Consider the following 18586-nt stretch of genomic DNA (forward strand, 5'->3'; position numbering starts at 1 on the left):
CTCGGGTCCTAACCCCCAGCAAGGCTGTGGTCTTGGTGTCCAAACCCAGTGCCGCAAGTAGAAACACAACGCTGAGTTCAGTGGAAGGTGCATCAAACCTCAGCTGGCAACTGTGGACTGATAGAGGCTGGAAACCTGTGCAGGGAACTACACCTTTTAAATCCTTGCTCAACTCAAGTGGGCATGTAACACAAGTGAAAGCTATTGAATGATGATGTGAACCATTCAAGCATTTTGTATCTGGGAGGGGTACTTTGAAACAGTCTATGAAAGGAAGGGAGAGATGCAACGCTGCGCACACAGAGAGAGTCTTTTAACACGGTGCCTCAGAAGTGAGTACTGGAAAAAGAAATGGCTGTCCTGCGTGGACAGAGAAACTCACTAATAGTAAAAATGCTCTCTTTAGGAAAGAGAGTCACGTGGTGAGAAGATGGAAGGCAGAATATTCCTCTTGGGATTGTAAGTTATTGCCAGCAGGGCCTGTTGTTCTGTTGTAAACATCTCCAGCCTGAACCCTGGCTTGTGCAGCTTCTAGGTGCTGCTGTAATACAAATATATATATATATAAAAAATTTATTTTTCACTTAGTTTAATTACAATGAATTTCTAATATGTTGACTATATTGTTTGCATGCAACTATACTACTGGACTGTTTTATGAATAGATGCTTTTTGGTTTTGACTTTAGCACACAAAAATGGATTTTCATTTATACTGTGTCTGCATTGCACTTCTCTGACTGTGTAAGGAAGCTTTAAAATTGATGAGCATTGCACTTACAGACACTTACAGCCACTTTACAGAGCCAGAGTAATGTCAAGGAGCTGGGAAAAGATGATGCATGGGATTTTTCCAGGATGGAAGCTCTGTCAGCCTTTTAAAGCAATCAAGTATCTTTGATTATAGAAATTTAAACCTCATTTGCAGTGCAAAATCTGATGAATATACTTAAGTTTCCATCTCTCAGAAAGGGATTCATCCCAGATAAATTAACTACCCCTTTTTCCTTGTGAAAGGAAAGTCAAAGTGAAAAGGTGTTCTGGTACCATGTCCCACAACACAGTATGGGCTTCACACTTTCAGCAAAGGTGTTCATGTATCGTAAGGAGTTGTTCTACCATCTGTGTTTGTGTTAACTTCTATTAACATGCTATACTCTTATTGGGGAGAAAATTAAATCTGTAAAAGCTTTCTCTAAGGGAACTGCTTGAATCCTCTAACTGTGTTGCTAAGGAATGTATCTGTAGCAAAGAAAACGATACTGCAGAGTTTATTTAGCAATGGGATACGTGAGTTCATTTTTATTAAAAATCATGTCATCCTAATGGACCAGTTGAAAAGAAAGCATTAAAATGGAATGCCGAATGGACTATAAATGCATATTTATTTGCCTTCTGCAACTACCACATGGGTAAACCAACAATCGCAGGCTAGTAACTTACTGGTAAGATGAGCTGTTGAATCAGGTATATGTCATTCTCCTGTCAATACTATCTGAAGTGAAATCAGTTTTCACAAAATACCAAATGAGAGCATCCTTTCAAGACTGTAACTGACTATTCTGCTATTTTTGTAACTTTTAATTATATGCAGCCCGTCTGGCATCTATGAAGGGAAAAAAAATTCTGTTGAAAATAGATTAATCTGTTTTGGAAAGCCTGTTTCTTAACTTCATTTCTGGACAGAATTAAAAGCCTGATCTGTGGGTTAGAATTTTCCCATTTTCTTTGACTTTTCTTTGACTACTGGAAGGGGCAAAGTGATTAGGTGAAGTACTGCTGAAGAATCTTTTGTTAAAATTTTGTATGATAGTTTCCCTTTCATGCTGAGCTCAGATTTACTGGCAAGCATGAATGTGTGTACTTCTTCCATAAATCTATTATGGTTTCTCCTTGTATTAATCCTTTCAGGGTGGCTGTTGCTTGTTCTAATATCACCAGACTGCCACACAAGGTGAAAAATAGTTAACCAACTATTCAGTGCTCTGACTTACTTTATAAGGCAGATGGAATTGGTTGTTGTTTTGATTTGTTGTTTGTTTTTTGTTTGTTTGGTTTTTTTCCCCCCACTGGTCAACTTCTGTTTCCACTGTTCCAGGATCTCGCAGCTTAAGCCTCTAAAGGTCCCATTCTGCAGCCACTTCCCACACCAGCAGAAGTCTTGATCTATAGAGGAGAACAAATAGAAATGAAAAGATTGCTGATTCCATGAATAAGTGTAAGCCCTAAGCTGCCTTATTATCCCTGAAAAATATGTCCAAAAGATTGTCTTTGGGTAATGTTTGCAATAAAAGGCTGATAGTGTTCTCAAATCTGATATAATCTACCTCTTTTTGATTTAAAAAGTCTTATTTGCTCAACAGAGCATGCAATGATGGGTGTTGCGACTTCTTTTTTTTCCAATGTGAGTTCATGTATGAAGGTGAGACTTCATAAGCTTTCCAAATACAACACATTGGAGTTGCAGACATATTTCACAGGTAGAGCTGGGCAGTGACCCCGGGCTTTCCAGAACACATTGTTTACAGCAAAGCCTCATTGGAGCACGTAGTATTGATCTTCTGTTGCCTCCTACTGCTGACATATAGCCGACAGGTTTTAAGTCCTTCTGCATTTCTTTTTGTAACTAGGCCATAGGTTGGGATAACAGAAGGCTTGGCTGACAATTGGAAGCCAAGTGGGCTCACCTTTTCATCAGTGATGTACATGTGATCTGATTTTTTGTATGTATATATGATGGGCATATTACATATGTGTAATTACATGCAATTGAACAGGTATATGAATGAAACATACGTTAGTTATATGTGACGAGCATATGGTTCTGTCTGGTGCACTTATCACACTGGAGCTCAAATTTCATACTTGCATGGTTTCCTAAGGGATGCATGTTTAGGGGGCAACATTCTTGCATAGCTGTTTTTTGGCTCCTAAGATTTGTAGGAGTTCCATAGAATATTACAGAACTTTCTTTTAGTCTCTAGATATCTCAAATTCCCATCCTTGTGCTATTTTCTAAACCAAAGAAAAATCAATTTTTTTTTTTTTTGTGTATGGAATAATTCAGAGACGTGCTCATTTAGCTACCTTGAAATGTTTGTGTCATTACTTCTTTTTCGCTGTCTTCAGAATCTGGTAAAATGGAAAGGTCACAGATACCGTATCAAACAATATTGTGGTGAAAACTGTGTGTTGGAGATAAACTCACTTGTGAGTGCTGTAGAAAGGATGCGATTGTTCGTTTGGGGAGTGTGGGGGAAGGTATGATTAAGTACATCACATTAAGTATTGGTGTAATGTTTTGGGGAGGCTGTAATGTATTTTATTCATATTCACAAAAAACAGTGAAGCCCTGCAAACTGTAGTGGACAACCTCAAGGTCGGATTGAGTCACAGTGTGTTAAGCAGAGGTTCTCGGTCCCTTAATGAATGCTACTTACCACTCCTGTGCTCCACTACAGCAGCACTTTGACATTCAGAGCATTACATGTACCCAAGTCACTGCCTCTTACTCATACTGCTTCACCCTTCCTCTGCCTGACTGTTCGACCTCAAAGCAACAAACATTTCAGATAGGAAGACACAAGGAGTAGTTGTGAACCCTGGCAAGAGACTTTTTATGCTCCCTGTACATTTTGGACATCTCACCTCTGTTGCTGCTGCTCTTGTGCCGCTGACAGCTGCAGCCTTTTAAAGCCTTGTTCTTGCTTCCAGTAGGGACAGATGGGGGCAAAGTTGAGGCACTGTTCGTCATTTCAAGTAGAGATGTGAGGGCTTTCACACCTCCTCTGCTTGCCCTACGTCAGGCACTGTGCAAGCTGCTCTTGCTCCAGCTCTGCCTGAGTGCCCGAGATGGCATTGCTGAATACCTGCCATGTCTCCATAATTAATGGACATTATCAATGCTAAGTAAAGGATATCTTATCCCCTTTTAGAAGTCTTGTGCTGTGCTCAGAGCCCTACTGTTCTCCAGAAGATCTCAGTAAGATGTATAGGATATATAGATCTTATTCATCCCTTCTGCATCAATTCTCTTCTGTTACAACCAGATCAAATAAACAGATGGGAGCAGGACCTTGCTGCTACATTACTTGAATTACTTATTCTGTTTGCATTTGTATTCAGACAGTTATGTATTGTGTGTGTTTACACATCATGCGGTAAGATTTCCACTTTCTTTACCATGTCATCTGGTTTCAATTGAGTTGGGAATCTGGTTTGGTGCAGCATTCTCAGAATTTAAGAGTACCCCCCTGAGGCAGTTAAAACAAAGACAGTGCTAGCGCGCTTTCAAAAAGCACCTCTCATCTGCTGAAAACATCTCAAAGGTGCTCCAAGTGGCACATCAAAACTGCTGGTCCATTTTTTAAAAATCAGAGCAAGGTGGTTTTCTGATTTCTGTTTGGTTCATCACAAGGAAAGCAGACCACTGAGGTTGTACGAGTGACAAGACAACTCTATTTATCCCCTTCTTTCTTTTTTTTTTTTTTAAATTAAAACATACTTTTACCTCTGTGTTGGGGATTCTGGGTAAGCTTTTCCAGTTTGGCGCATTTTGCATAAATAGCATTTCCACTAAAGGGCATTCAAAATACTAGTAACAAGTTTTATCTGTGCTCTGCTTTCATACATGTACTATGGAAGACCTACAGTCCCAAAAGGTGAATGCTGGGGGGAGGACTGAGGCACAGAGGGGGAAAGCAAGCAAAGTGACAGGTATCCATGCACCATTTGTTTCATCCACCCAATGACGTACAGTTATGCCCAAGTGCTGTTTTCTGCCTCTTCCTTACACCTTCAAAGACTTGAGTACAGAAATCTGAAAATATTTTTTTTTGTTTTGCCTTCTACATAAATAAAGACAGGAAGGGCTTTGGGTCCCTTTGTGTCTCTTTTAGAGAAGACAAGTGTCTGTAGTGTTTCCATTGTTCAGACCCTTGAAAAGGCTATTTTGGGCTGGTCAAAAAGCTTATCTACCATAGAGCTAGTAGGAATGCAGCAACATATGTTTACCATAACAGATTTCATCTCGAGAGATCCAGAAACCCTTGACAAAAACCACACTACTAGTATACAGACACTCACAGCCATCACAGCCCCTCACCAGTAATTGAGGACAGGGAGTGTAGGTGGCCACTGAAAGTCATCCAGCACTGGTGAGCATTTCGGGGAGGCAGTAAACTCCAGTGCAAATACTTGTGCAGGTGGCAGAGGTGACACATTTGCCTCTCTGGGTGTTGTTCGGTGACATTTGTGAGAAGTTATAAGGAGGCTACCAGGGTGTTCAATGGGTTACTGCTTGTCAGGGCCCAATGTTCACATCCTTTGCTAGAGGTCGTAGCTGTCCCAAAGAGCTCCTCTCCACTGTGTAAAGCCAGGCTCAGCCTTGCCCAGCCTACAGCACATGATGCAGCCAATTGTCAGGTTTTACCGTCAGAAACTGAGGACATTTGGTCCTTAAGCCTACATCACTTGTGAGACCTCGTCAGTTGTGGTGATATAACTTCCAACTAAATATGACATCAGTAAGATGAATGTATGTTATGTGCATCTAGCTGCTTTCACAATGCCAGTATTTTTGCATAACCTCGCTATTGGAAGTGTACAGGTCATGTTGTATGTTCAAGTTTTGGTTTGGTTTTTTTTTTGTTAGAACTGATCTAAAAGTAAATGAAAAATAATCATTGCGATGAAAAGTGTACTACATAAAACAAATGCTTAAAAAGCCACTTGCTCCAGCTGTGGCTTTTATGTATGAGGATCTCTCAGGCAATTGTATGTGCTTACATAAGAAGTCTTTCACAACATTTACATTTAAACCAGTCATCATCTTATATGCAGATCATTTATTCATCCTATAAATCACTGTTGCAGCTAAAAATGAAGATGAGGCTCTCCCTTTTCCAAGCAGTAGGCTGCTAAATACCCTAATATGTTTACAGCTGTTTTGAAGATGTGGATTCTCTGTTTGACAGTAATTTAGGGGGGTTATTTTGTTATATCTGTTTTTTCATCACTGGTGGTCTCTCTTACATTTTCTGACTTGGCTGTTTGAGTTAAGAAATATATATAGTGGCTATTCTGTAAAACTTATGTTTAAATAACTTTAAAAAATAGGGAGCAAAGAAATAAATCCTTCCACTCCTAAAATAACAGTCAAAAAGAGCACATACTGAATCAATGATTAGGGGATTCAGCTGCTACCCAGAGAAAAAATAAGAGAGGGGGAAATGTCAGTGAAGATTGATCCCTAAGATTGTGGGGAGCAGAAATACTAAGCGAGACTGTGAGGAGGCAAACTTTGAAAAACCGATTTGGAGATGATTCACAGCTGGCACTGAAGTTGGGGCCTCAGAAGTCTCTCTGGCACAAATAAACAAGCGAGAAAGAGGCATCTGTTGCATTACAGCTGCCAAGGTCACACCAGCAGGAATGGGCAGAGGGGAAGAAAAAACCCCGCGGTACAGTCTGCATTCCTTGCAGCAATAACACAATGCCAAGCAACTATGGCACTGCTAATCATGTGCCTTTGAGGCTGGAACGATGTCTTAAAATATATATATGCTGACTCAAAAAATAACCCCATGGTGGATCAAAAGTAGTGTTTTGGAAAAATATAATCCAGTTAAATAGGAAAGTCTGACTATCGCTATGCATGCTTGATCTTTAGGGTACGCAAACCAAAGTGGCTACGTAATCCAGAATTGAGAAGGGCACAAGTACCTGCCGTGTTCCCCAGAGTCATGCTCCAATTTAGGCAGGAAAGTGCTATGCAAGACAGCTTTAAGCTGCACAAAAGCGAGCAGACTTCTTCGCAGCTTGCATCTCAGCATCGTCATACCTGTTTACCATGAGCTGTGGGCTCCTGGAACTTGGATTAGCAGCAAGAAACAGGAAGCAGCAGAATATGATGCTGCAAATAAAAGTATTGTAATCACTTTAAACCACCTTCTCATGCTGAAGTTAAAAAAAAAAAAAAAACAAAACCAAACCAAACAAAAAAAACAACTTAGTGAGGTTTCAGGAATGCACAAATAGCAGCGACACCATGGGACTGTTACAGAGATCCACAACTCGTTCTTGCAATGCCGAGTGTCTCTGTGTCCTCTGCTGCTGCACAGATCTGCTGTCTCAGATAGCAGGAGTTCTCGAGCTTGTAGGAACATTTTGAAGTGTATCCCCTGTAGGAACAGATATTCATGCAAATAACTAATTAATGGTACTGACTAAATAAACTGGATATGATCTGTTAAATGAAAATACCACACCAAATTGCTTTCTTAATGATCTTGGTCATGGGTAATGGAAATGTGATATATTTTTATCTATAACTATATTCATAATCTGTTATTGCCTCTAGCGTGTTCAGAGAACCTTTGAAATAGACAAAATCATCCATCTGAGTGGATCCCCAAGCCACAGAGGTCCTCAGTGGAGCCTCTGAAAATTTGTCTGGACATAGAGACTCCCCCGTTGCTAACCCTTGGCAGAACCAAGTTGGAGACAACTGGAGAGGGGTGACAGTAGTAAGGCTGGTGCAAGATAAAGCTAATTAATACATATCTTTAAAGACCAAAGCTTTTTTCCCCTTTATAAAAAAATAATTTTTGGGATGTCCTTTGAGAAGCTAAGAAGTCTTGTTAAAAGACAGGGATTAATTTGGACCAAGTTTAAGTGGTTTTGTGGTCTTCTAACAGGAACAAGGTTGAGAAGCAGTGCTGGATATAGCGCGTAAGCATTAGAGATGCTCTGCAGCCTTTGTCGGAGTAGAGCTGATGTCAGCTTCTCTACCATCTAAGTGTTTCCAGTTCCCAATTCCAACTGGGGACATTGCTGTGCAATAACGTGATATTAGTGTTGTCACATTCTTGGAGAGGGGCAGGGCACAAACTGTGCTTTCAGAGCAAAACAAAATTAAATTCTCTTTCTCCAAAGCTTATTCAGATGAGCACAGGACAGAGACCTTGTCGTAGTTCAGCCCCGATCGGACCAGACTACGCAGTCTCTCTCTCACTCCCCCCACCTTCCGAGAGAACAGGGAGAGAAAATATAAGGAAAAACGGCTCGAGGTTTGAGATAAGGACAGGGAGAAATCCTTAAAGTTACCGTCACGGGCAAAACAGACTCAACTTGGGGAAAACTATTCATTTATTACTACAAACAGCAGGAGAATGAGACCGAAAACAAGATAACCTCCCCCCACCCCTCCCTCTTCCCAAGCTTAACATTATCTCTACTACCTTCCCCCCGCCCGAGCGGCACAAGGGGGGAAGAGGGAATGGGGGTTGCGGTCAGTTCATCATATGTTGTTCTACGCCGCTGCTTCATGGTCGGGGGAAGAACTCCTCACATTCCTCCCCTGCTCCATTGTGGGGTCCCTCCCACGGGCCACAGTCCTTTGTGGAACTGCTCCGGCGTGGGTGATCTCTTCCACGGAGTTCAGTCTCTCCAGAACAGCTGTCCCAGCGGGCCCTCCACGGGCCACAGCTGCCTTCAGGCATCCACCTCCCCCGGTACGGGGTCCTTCATGGGCTCCAAGTGGATCTCTGCTCCTCCATGGACCTCCATGGGCTGCAGGGGGACAACCTGCTCCACCATGGTCATCACCACAGGCTGCAGGGGAATCTTGGCCAGGAGCCGCATTACTCCTCCCCCTCCTTCTGAACTGACCTTGGCGTCTGCAGCCGTTCCTCACAACAGGCTGGTAGATGTCTCTCAGGATCTTTTTTACATCTCATTCACTTCTCATCTCCTCTCCACTTCTTGCAGCCGGGCTGGACCGAGTCGGGCCCAGTCGGCTGCCTGGCGAGAGGCCAGAGGGTGAGGCCTGCAAGGCCCATGAGGCCTGAGCCTCCCCCTCTGCGCCTCTGCCCCTGCTCAGCTTCTTCACATCTTCTCTTCTCTCTCTCTTTTTTTCTGTTTTCCCATTCTTAAATACGTTATCGCAGAGGCGTCATCACGAGACATTCTGCTACCAATCGGCTTGGCCTTGGCCAGCAGCAGGTCCGCCCTAGGCCCGGCCGAGTCCACTGAACAAAGGGGAGCGACTTCTAGCAGTTTCCTACAGAAGCTACCACCTTAGGCCCCCCTCACTAAACAAAACCACGACAGACCTCCAGAATGAACAGCCAGGTTGTCTGCCTGCTTTTGCAGCATCTAAAACCATAAACTCCCATAAAGACAGTTTTTAACCTTGCAGCCCTCATGGCTTTACAGCTGTCTGTTCTGCTTTGGCATGCCCTATATGAGGAGCACTTGACTTCCAGTAGGATCTGCAGTGGAGGAGCAGAGATCCTTCTGACTCACTGCATCTGAGCCACTGAGGTCCAGAATGAAGAGGAGCTGTGCCATTGCTTTTGGTGTGGATGAGATGTTGGCACTGTGACTGGAGAGAGTGACTTGGTCACCAGTGTGGCTTGGCACATCTGCAGGACCATGATGATGCCATGGACAACCTGCCTTGTACAGGCTTTTCCCTCTTGTCCTTCACTCCTTGGAATTCTCTAGGAAAGCTGGAATGGTGGGGGAGTAGGGCAGTTGCAGATGTATTAAATCAGCCTTGGAGATGAAATGAATTTCCCTCTCCAGGAGTATGCCACTGATCTTGGAAGAGCATGGGTCAGGTAGACCTTCTTCTTAGGTCATTGCTGCAGGAGCTGCCAAGAGCTGTCAGCCTTGTGTGCCCACCATGCTGTCTCTCCCCCCAAGAAGAAAGCACCAATGCATACTGAGCACTGTTCCCTTTGCATTCTTTGGGCTTGCTTTGATCCAAGCTACAGCAATCACCTTTCAAATGAATGAATGCTAAAATCCATGGCATGACTTTTACAAGCCCATCTCACCTTTCTTACAGCGAATGTCTGTGCTGGCAGACTCTCTCTTCCTGAGTTACCTTACTAACATCTACTACCTCTGTACACTATATCCTAAAAACTGTACCCTTAGGACTTTTCCTTTGTAACCTACCCGTGAGTAGGTTTTTCCACGGTTACAGATTGCCAGAGTACATGCTTTGCTGGGCCATCTGTCCTTCCTGAACTGAAAGCAAACCAGATAAAACAATGGGGACTGGTGGTGAGTGTGAATCATAGAATGGTTTGGATCAGAAGGGATCTTTAAAGCCCATTCGGCCCAACCCCCCTGCAAGGAGCAGGGACATCTCCAACCAGATCAGGTTGCTCAGAGCCCTGTCCAACCTGGCCTTGAACGTTTCCAGGGATGGGGCATCCACCATCTCTTTAGGAAACTTATGCCAGTGTTCCACCACCCTTATTGTAAAATTATTTTTTCCTCATGTCCAGTCTGAATCTACCTCCCTCTATTTTAAAACCATTACCCCTCATCCTATCACAACAGGCCCTGAAGCTCGGAGGGACTGGCTGTATAAAAGCTGATCGTGTGGTGTGTTCTGCTGGAGGTGTCACATTACCATATCCCAGGTACTAATGGTTTAGACCCACTAAAAATTTTAGATCCATAGCTCTCCATGGGATTTGGTCTTTATCTAGAGAAGGGAGAACATTAGCCGATTTTGCCAAGGTATAGTTAATCAAGTAGAATTCATTTCTACCCACTCTGCCTACTGGCTTCAACTTCCTTGATGTGATAATGAAGGGGGAATAAATAGTGCAGTGTGGTACAGACAGAACCCCAGGTTTTTAAAAAGCAGAAGAGTTCTGCATCCAATAACTATACCTGCTGCTGCTGCAGGCTTATTACTGTCCTTGTGTAGTCTATACTCCCTTGAAGAGACACATGCAGCTGCAGGGCTCCCTGCAAGCACAGGCTGCTGTGGAATCTGGCCTCTGTAACGTGTAGGGGATGGGAATGCTCCTGGGACCCCCTTGCTTCTTCCCATGAAGGGACTTCCCTGCATCTATGGGCAGCAAAGACCTCTATCTGCTTGGATGAGCAGGATCAAAGATGGTCATAATAAACTGATCTGCTTAAAAGTGTTTGGGAGCAATAACAAACCCAGCATGTGTTGCTGTAATGCATGGTCATAAACAATGGTTATTGTGCTTCAGCTCCTAAGAGTTCACAGGTCTTTGTGGTGATGACTTTTTAAGGTTTTAGTCCCCCTTGCCTTCCAGAGTTATTGCAGCATTATTTTCCATTGCAACATGCAAGGTTTGCAAGAATCTTTGAGCATGAGGGAGCTTGGTGGTGGTGATGGTGGTGGAGATGCTCTCCAGGAACTCCTGGGAGTGTTTGGAGCATAATCCCAGGCCACAATCCTGTTCCTTCCAGTCTCAGGGGAATGAAGCACTTCCCTTCCTTCTAACAGAAAAGGCTCTAGGACATGTGTGACTAATTTGTTACAAGGTGATTAAAAATTATCTGTCTTACTGCAATGCTGCATGATTTTGTTGAAATGAGAACTCTGGGTGAACATGAGTTGAGAAGCTCCGAAGAGGTCCTTTCACCCATCACTGGTTCCTCTCCTCATGTGACGGAAGTGGCTGTCTGCCCTGCCATGGTGCTGGAGGAGCTAATTGATGTCAAGTGCGGGGATGCCATTCACGTGGTTGTAGTTGGTGTTTTGAAGAGGCATCTTGGTTTGTTAACCAAGATGAGCTGTCTGTCATACTTATAGTGGTGCTCCTGAGCTGTCGCAATGGTAGCACAGTGTGAATTACATAGATTGCTGGAGGATGCTGACGATGGGAGTGCAGCTTGTGTGGCAGGGAGTGAGCCTGGAGATAGACCCTGCGCATAGCCCAGGCAGCCAGAGACAAACCTGTTGCAACTGGTGAATGGTAAGGGATGAACAGCCTGATGCATCTTCAAACCTGGAGAGGAGGAAAAGTGTGCTGCCTGTATCCCTGTGGTCAGCTGGGATGCTGTGGGGTGAGATGGATGGGAGGGTCCTATTCCCAGGGTCCTTATCTGCCAATGTTTCCTGCAATGCCCTAAATGAGACTGGCTGTATAAATCCTTCTGCCTGGGCAGCTGCTGAGGTTGGCAGATACTGATTCTTGTCCTGTGACAAGAATATATTAACCTTTCATAAGTCATGACTCAGCCAAGCAGTGAAGTTGGTACCCTAACATAGCACAGAGGTCAGGATGGATGGCCTCAGCCCTGCTAATATAGGAGCAGATTATTCTGTGCCTGTTAGTAATGAGTATTCCTGAATGGCAATGGCCACTGCTTCCTCCTCTAGCATCTCCCCTGGAGGTGTTTGACAGCCTCTGAACCCCTTTGATCAAGGAAGGAGGGTTGCAGAGAGCTGGACGACAAGACTGTCCCCTACTTCCACATCCTCCTGGCAGTGAGCAGCAGCTCGTGGTCGTCTGAGGGGGTGAAATCCCTGCACACGTCAGGGGTGACTGAGAGGTGCCACCGAGCATCTCAATAACGTCAGGATAACTGTGCCAAAACATTGGGAGGTGCAGCAAGAACAGTCAACATTGTAATGCACCTATGTAATGAGGTGAAGCCATATGCATTTTCATAGCTAACTGCTGGACTGATTAGCACAAATAACTTATTTTGTGCCCAACAACAAACTTACTGGAAACAAATCTACATTATAAGGAAGAGTGGCTGTTTCCAGAGCTAGTGAAATTTGTATGTCTTAAATTGTTAACCATGAAAGAATTGAATATGCATGGGGAGGGTATACGAGGGTAAACAGATGGGTACAAACATGCTTATTTTCAATTAAAGTGCAGTTAAGTTCAGTGATTGCCAGTGCCAGTAGGTACTCTGGGGTCAGGGACACAGTGAATAGTCTGTATAGCGAGAGGGATCTGGTTTGCAGAAATTTCCAGGATATTCTGTAAGGAAGTAAAAAAAGCCCAAAATAGAGTTTTGTTTCATTTGAATTCCTCTTTAGCAAAAGTGTGGTGTCAAGCAAGTCTTCATTACTGCCCATAACAGGTAGAAAAATAGACCAAGCCAACTGGAAAATTCTAACTGATCCACTTATATAAGATCTTGAAAGCAATTCTGTTCTGATGGCTAGGGAAAAATGTATAAGCAAGAATAACCTCACTGTAAACATCTACAAAATATTGTGACTAAAACTGTTGGGACTAAAGAGATGAAATTGCAGTGTAAGCTGGGACTGTGTCATAGTATAACCCAGCAAGAGGCTGACACAGGCTGTTAGGTTTAAATGTAAATTATTGCTTCTTGTGAGAGTGGTGCTATTCACTTTCTCTTAATGAGCTGTTGCCTGGGACCAGGCAAGGTTGTCCAGTTTCCTACCAGCACAATTCCATGTTGCAGATCTTTTGTGTCGTAGTTTCTATGAACTGGTGTGATGTGTAATGGTGAAAATGCATTGGGAGGTCTGAGTAGTGGCTAGTAATCTGTAGGAAAACTTGACCTGCCCTTGATCTGTCCCTCAACCAATGATCAAATTTATCCCAGGTGTACGGAGACCTTGTCTCTAGCAGAGTTGTGTACCTGGTGAATGTGACCTTGTATAATAAATCTGTGCTGGAAAATTGAGGATCAAATGGGGCTTAATCACTTGTCAGATAAATACTCTGATGTTCCCTTTCCTTAGCTGGTTATCTTGCAGACTCAGCAGACATCCCAGTATCATGTGAATGAGAAAACATTTCGCTTTATCCAGCGCAGAGGCGAGCTCGGGGTTCCACCCAGCCCAGTACATTGGGTGCACTGGGGAGGCGATGTGGCTGGGAAAAGCAGCCACATGGCAGTTTCGTGTCACCCGGTACTGAGTTGAGCTACAGCTTGTGTCAGTCCTGAGCAAATATTGAACAACCTTTGTGCTGCTCTAAGTTTTGTCCAACTATGTGAGGTCCCCTGAGGGTTACTGTAGAGCGATTCTTGCTTTATGCCTCATGCGCAGGCACACCCTGTGTCACCTCATGCTGACAGCAAGGTGGGCGAGTTGGCTAGGAGGGCTTGTTTGACACCTCTGCTGTGTTGGAGATCTCCCCGCGATGGCAGGGAGTCTTCAGGGAGCAGGCAGCACACGCTGGTGTGCCACCCTGCAACCTGCATGACCACTGCAAGCGCGCAGGCTGCAGCCACAGTGTCAGAAATGCAATGTGACCCCCCGTCGCATCAGGGGCATGGAGAGGGCTGGGGGCATGTTTTACCCTGGTGAACATGCCACCCTTTGAGGGTGAGGCAAGCCGCTCTCCGGGGAGCGTTGGTGCTCTCAGCGTGCCATCGGTGGGAATCCTGCATCCTCCAAAACTGCCCTGGCAGCGGGCAGAGGCTACCCTCAGCACAGCTTTCCATCATAGCTGGGGACTGCCAGTGCTTTGAAACCTCCGCAAGTTGGGAGGACACGAGAGAGCATCTGCCAGCAGCTCTGCATCTGCGGGACTCCCGTCGCCAGCATTGTGGGGAATGTGGGATTAATTCCTGAGCACTGGATGCCTTGCGGTCCCTTTCCCCAGCTGCGGGAGGGGAGATGAGTGCCGAGCTCCAGCTCTGCACATCACCAGCCAGCAGCACATTGTGCTCTGAGGCGACCGGTGCATGCGCAACGCACGGGCTGCCGCCGTGGAGGTGGGGAGCGAGGACCACATCGCTGCCTCCCGGCTCCGAGCTGCCAGTTGCTGGTTGCCAAGCAGTTATCATTGTTTCTGTGACGATTGCAGAGGCTGTTGCTAATTGAAGAAGCCCCCACAGCATCCTTCTCTCTGCTCCTGCTTCTGCTTTTATTTTAGAGGCTCAAGGGGGAAGACAGCTAGACTAGTGCTTTTTTGCATTGCATTTTTATTTATTTCTTTTTGTGGGGGTGGGAAATTTCTCAGCTAGTGATTAAGTGATGGACTAGTTACTCATCCTTATCCCTTTAGTCTTTGTGTGTGTGTGTGTATGTCTGAACACACACAGACAAGCTTACACACACACACACAAAATCCTGTTTGCCACTGCAGTGGGCACAGATAGGTGAGCATGACTACAGCCAAGGAGCAAAATGCATCAGGGAAACAAGCCCAACAACAAGACCAGGTAATGCTTATTTTCCTCAATTTCAAACAAATACAGATTTGCATGGTATAGCTCTATGTTTCTTGTATGATGATGATTTTTTTTTTCTCTTCTTGGTGTGCATTCCTAAAATTGTCAACTGAGTCACCAGTCAGTGGCAGGAGGAAAGTAATGTGTAGCTGGGTTCAAGGTCTGCTTTCTCAGTATGTGTGGTGGCTGGTGGGGGGGGAAGTTGAAATTGTGCTATTTTTAACAGCCTGCACCTCTTGCTGAAGGCTATAGAGATTTGTTCTGTAACTTGTTCCTTACGTGCCTGTGTTGGGGGGCAAGATGCTGGGACGGAGGCCCCTTCTCGCTGGAGGAAGAGGGTAAGGCTTTTAACAGCCCCTCTGCAGACGAATGTAAAATTGCAAAAGTGGGTTTCAGCTTCTCACTTTGTCATGCACTTTCAGGGATTTTTTTTTTTAATTTTTTTTTTTTTTTTCTGACATTTTCTCGGTAGGACGCTTCAGAGTACGGTGTGTACTCAGGCTGTGCATGTGCAAGCAGTGATGGGGGGGCAAAAAGCAGCTGTAAGTAGGTATAACTCCCATTGACTCTGGGGAAAATTGCAGTGCTCACACCATAGCTGAACTTGATTCATTTTCTTTTTCTTGATAGATGCTGTGTATATTTCTATAGAGGTAGAAAGTTAAAGCCTTATTTTTTTTTCTGTCATGCCTGTGTTTTAGAGGGTATTCTTATCTGACTGCACTTACTAGGACAGAATGAAGTCAAAACTTTCTCGGTCAAAAAAAGCGATGGGTGGCAGAAAAGGGGAACATATCCTCAGCTGTAAGTATAGGCACAGTTAAGAAGTGATGGCATAAGGGAAAGTCTGGTTGTGATCTCTGAGTTCCAGCTGAGGATGGCAAAGGTTCGTGGTGCACCGGCAGATCAGAAGCTCCATTCGTCTCAGCACCAGCTTCCCCTCCCAGCACTCGGCCCTGTGCCTGGGGGACCGCGGAGGAATCCGTACGCTCCAGTTCTTCGGTTTTCGCCGTCTCCTTAAGACGTTGGAAGTTCGCTGCTTTAATCTTCGGTTAGGACAGCACAGGAGGATAATTTAAACAGATCTCTCAGGGCACAAATTAATTCTTAAAATAGTTCTTCCTGGCTTGATAGACTGAGCGCCTTGCACATTGTTGTTTTTTTTTTTTTTTTTGCTTGGTGCTTTATTTTAGGGAGTTGAGGAAGGGAAAAGCTTGGAAAGACATTAGGTACCACAAGTGGCATCATAAAATCTGCATTTGTCAGGGTGACATTTTACTGATGGCCAAAACAGGCTCAACGTTTCAGTGAAAACAAGAAGAAAACAACTTTGATACTGAGGGTAAAGAAACTGTGCCTTCATTTAACCTTACATCTGTCAGGCTTCTCTGCTTTTCTGTCCATTGTTTTTCGAATATCTATTTTTGTCACTGTTTGCTGAAGATTAAAATTAGTCTAGCCATGTTTCTGGGAGGCAGGAGTGTATAAGTGCCTTTTCTGAACAAAGAGAACTGTGGGGCTGTCCCCTCCTCCTCAAAGCTGTGCGAAAGTGTCAGGTTTTGTAAGTCAAGAAGTGTAAGTCGGTTGGCTTTCATAAAGGAGCAGTGTTTTTGTTTCAAGTGGTGTTACCTAATGCCATTTTGCTACTGGCATGCCAGTCTTTTCAACTTCTCTCTTCCCATACGAGGTATAAAATGCCCAGAATAGGTCTTCAGTATTATGCAGAGGCTTGATTGAATATATTCTGAAATTGATGGAGCTGCAATTATACCCATATGGTACACTTATATATTCTGAAAGTCCATGGTCTCTCAGCTCTGCCCTAGTGTGAGCATGAAATAGAAATATCAAGCATATATAAATATCAATGATGTGGATGAATATTAATGTTCGAGTCTGTAAGCAACTTTCCTCACTTCCATATTTTTTTGTTTGATTTCACAATACATTATTAGTGAAATGGCTTCACAGCTGGGGGTCAGATCCAATCTGTGTCCATTGATTTGAGTGCACTTTTATCTTCCAACACCAAAAGCAGATCTAAACCCTTATTTTATTTAAAACAGTTCATAACTGAAAAAAAAAGGCTCTATCCAAATTCTATTTCCAGCTGAAATTCTATTTCCAGGCTTGTGCATATCAAGAATTGCAGAGATTTTTTTCTTTGTTAAACCTGATCAAGAAAGTGAAAACTGTATCTGCGAGAAAATTGAAGGCAAAGTGCTCATTTGTCTGTGGAGGACTGAATCTTTTTCAGAAACAGCTGCTGCTGTCGTAAGAGATTGTGACCGTGCCTTTTCTGTATCCCTTGCTGTGACAGTCCCTGGGTCCAGAGGTAGGCAAGTGACACAGTTGGCTTAAGTCTATGCTGTGTCCTACCATGCTAACCCAAACAGAAGCTGGGCACAAAAAGACGCTGCAGGAACAGGGTGGGGAAAGTTTGAAAACATCTGCAGGAGCTTTGCAGGCATAAATTTAAAAATCTAATTCAGACTCGTGTCTATATGCAAATGAAGGCATGTTCTATCTTGAGATTTACAAAAATTATAATTATTGGGATGTGGAGATAAGCAATGCACTACCTTACCTGCTTGAAGCCAGGCAATAAGCATCCCATTCTTCCCTTTGTTAATTAAAAATGTTTCTTTACAGTTTCTTTCTGATAAGCAATGTTGCTCCCCTCCATGCCAGTTAAACTATTCTGAATTTTCATCATTTATCTCCTTGCCTAGCTGTTTCATGAGTCTGAACTTTAAGTCTTTTGGGCGTCATGTACAGAAAACATTCAGTAAGTGATATGTAATACTGTCTCGTACCATCAAGTTGTGATTGCTTGATCAAGATGTAAGTTGAATGTTGTTGCCTCTGTACGCTCAGGTGCTTTTGACACAGCTATGGTTTCTTGTTCAAATGGTTGGAGTTGGGTACCGTGCAGTGTACAGTGATTATGTTTGGCTTTCTGCTAGACCTAGTGCTCAGAAGTCCGTAGAAAAGCCTGCAGACACTAATAGGCTTGGGATCTGGCTCAAGAGGACTAGTGAATCTTGTTCTCTGTCTTGGGGATTGTTAGCTGGGTGGGTGAATATACCGTTAAAACCACTTTTCTGTTAAAAAAAGGAGAAGAAAATACGAACAATTGGTCACGTACTGGGTCAGTGTGCCTTAGTAATTTACACTGGCTGAAGATCTTTGGGTTTTAACATAAGCCTGTAAGTTTGTTGTCTTAGTTTAGCCCAATTCTTGTTACTTTTAATGTCCTTTGGGAATGCCAATAGCTCTACAGTTATACATAAAAATAAGGAGGCTGTTTTTTATGAAAATGTGTTAATAGGCATAATGCTAAAATGAGACTTTTAAGTATTGTAAAAAATGAATCAGCAAATCAAAGATAACAGCATCACAGATTCCCAAAGAGCACCTTTTCTAAAACATATTTAAAGAGTTGATTGGTTAATTTGGTACTTGAACACTCAGAATAAATGATTGTTCCCATTTCTTTTGCTGTAGAGAGAATAACTGTCATGGACTTAGAGGGAGTGAGATCCTGCTCTGAAATGTGCGCGTGTCCTAGACAAGGTTGTTAATGACTCTTTGCGTGCAGCTCCATGTAAAAGACCTGTAAATGTAAG

The 18586-nt window shown here is 43.7% G+C and overlaps 1 protein-coding gene across 3 annotated transcripts in view; it reads left to right on the plus strand.

Annotated features, from left to right (window-relative positions):
- The window catches only part of DPP6 (dipeptidyl peptidase like 6), a 508132-nt gene that overhangs the window by 231323 nt on the left and 258223 nt on the right, over window positions 1-18586 (plus strand). Inside the window, exon 1 of one of the 3 annotated variants that reach the window (XM_086741831.1) lies at window positions 14696-14948. The exons of the other annotated variants lie outside the window; for them this stretch is intronic. Coding sequence (XP_086597957.1) covers window positions 14892-14948 — 57 coding nt within the window. The 5' untranslated portion in view covers window positions 14696-14891. Of the gene's footprint in view, window positions 1-14695; window positions 14949-18586 lie in introns of those variants that run through there. 3 annotated transcript variants of the gene reach the window in all.

This window comes from Chlamydotis macqueenii, chromosome 2 (assembly GCF_036417535.1).
Source record: "Chlamydotis macqueenii isolate bChlMac1 chromosome 2, bChlMac1.mat, whole genome shotgun sequence".
NCBI classification, from domain to species: domain Eukaryota; kingdom Metazoa; phylum Chordata; class Aves; order Otidiformes; family Otididae; genus Chlamydotis; species Chlamydotis macqueenii.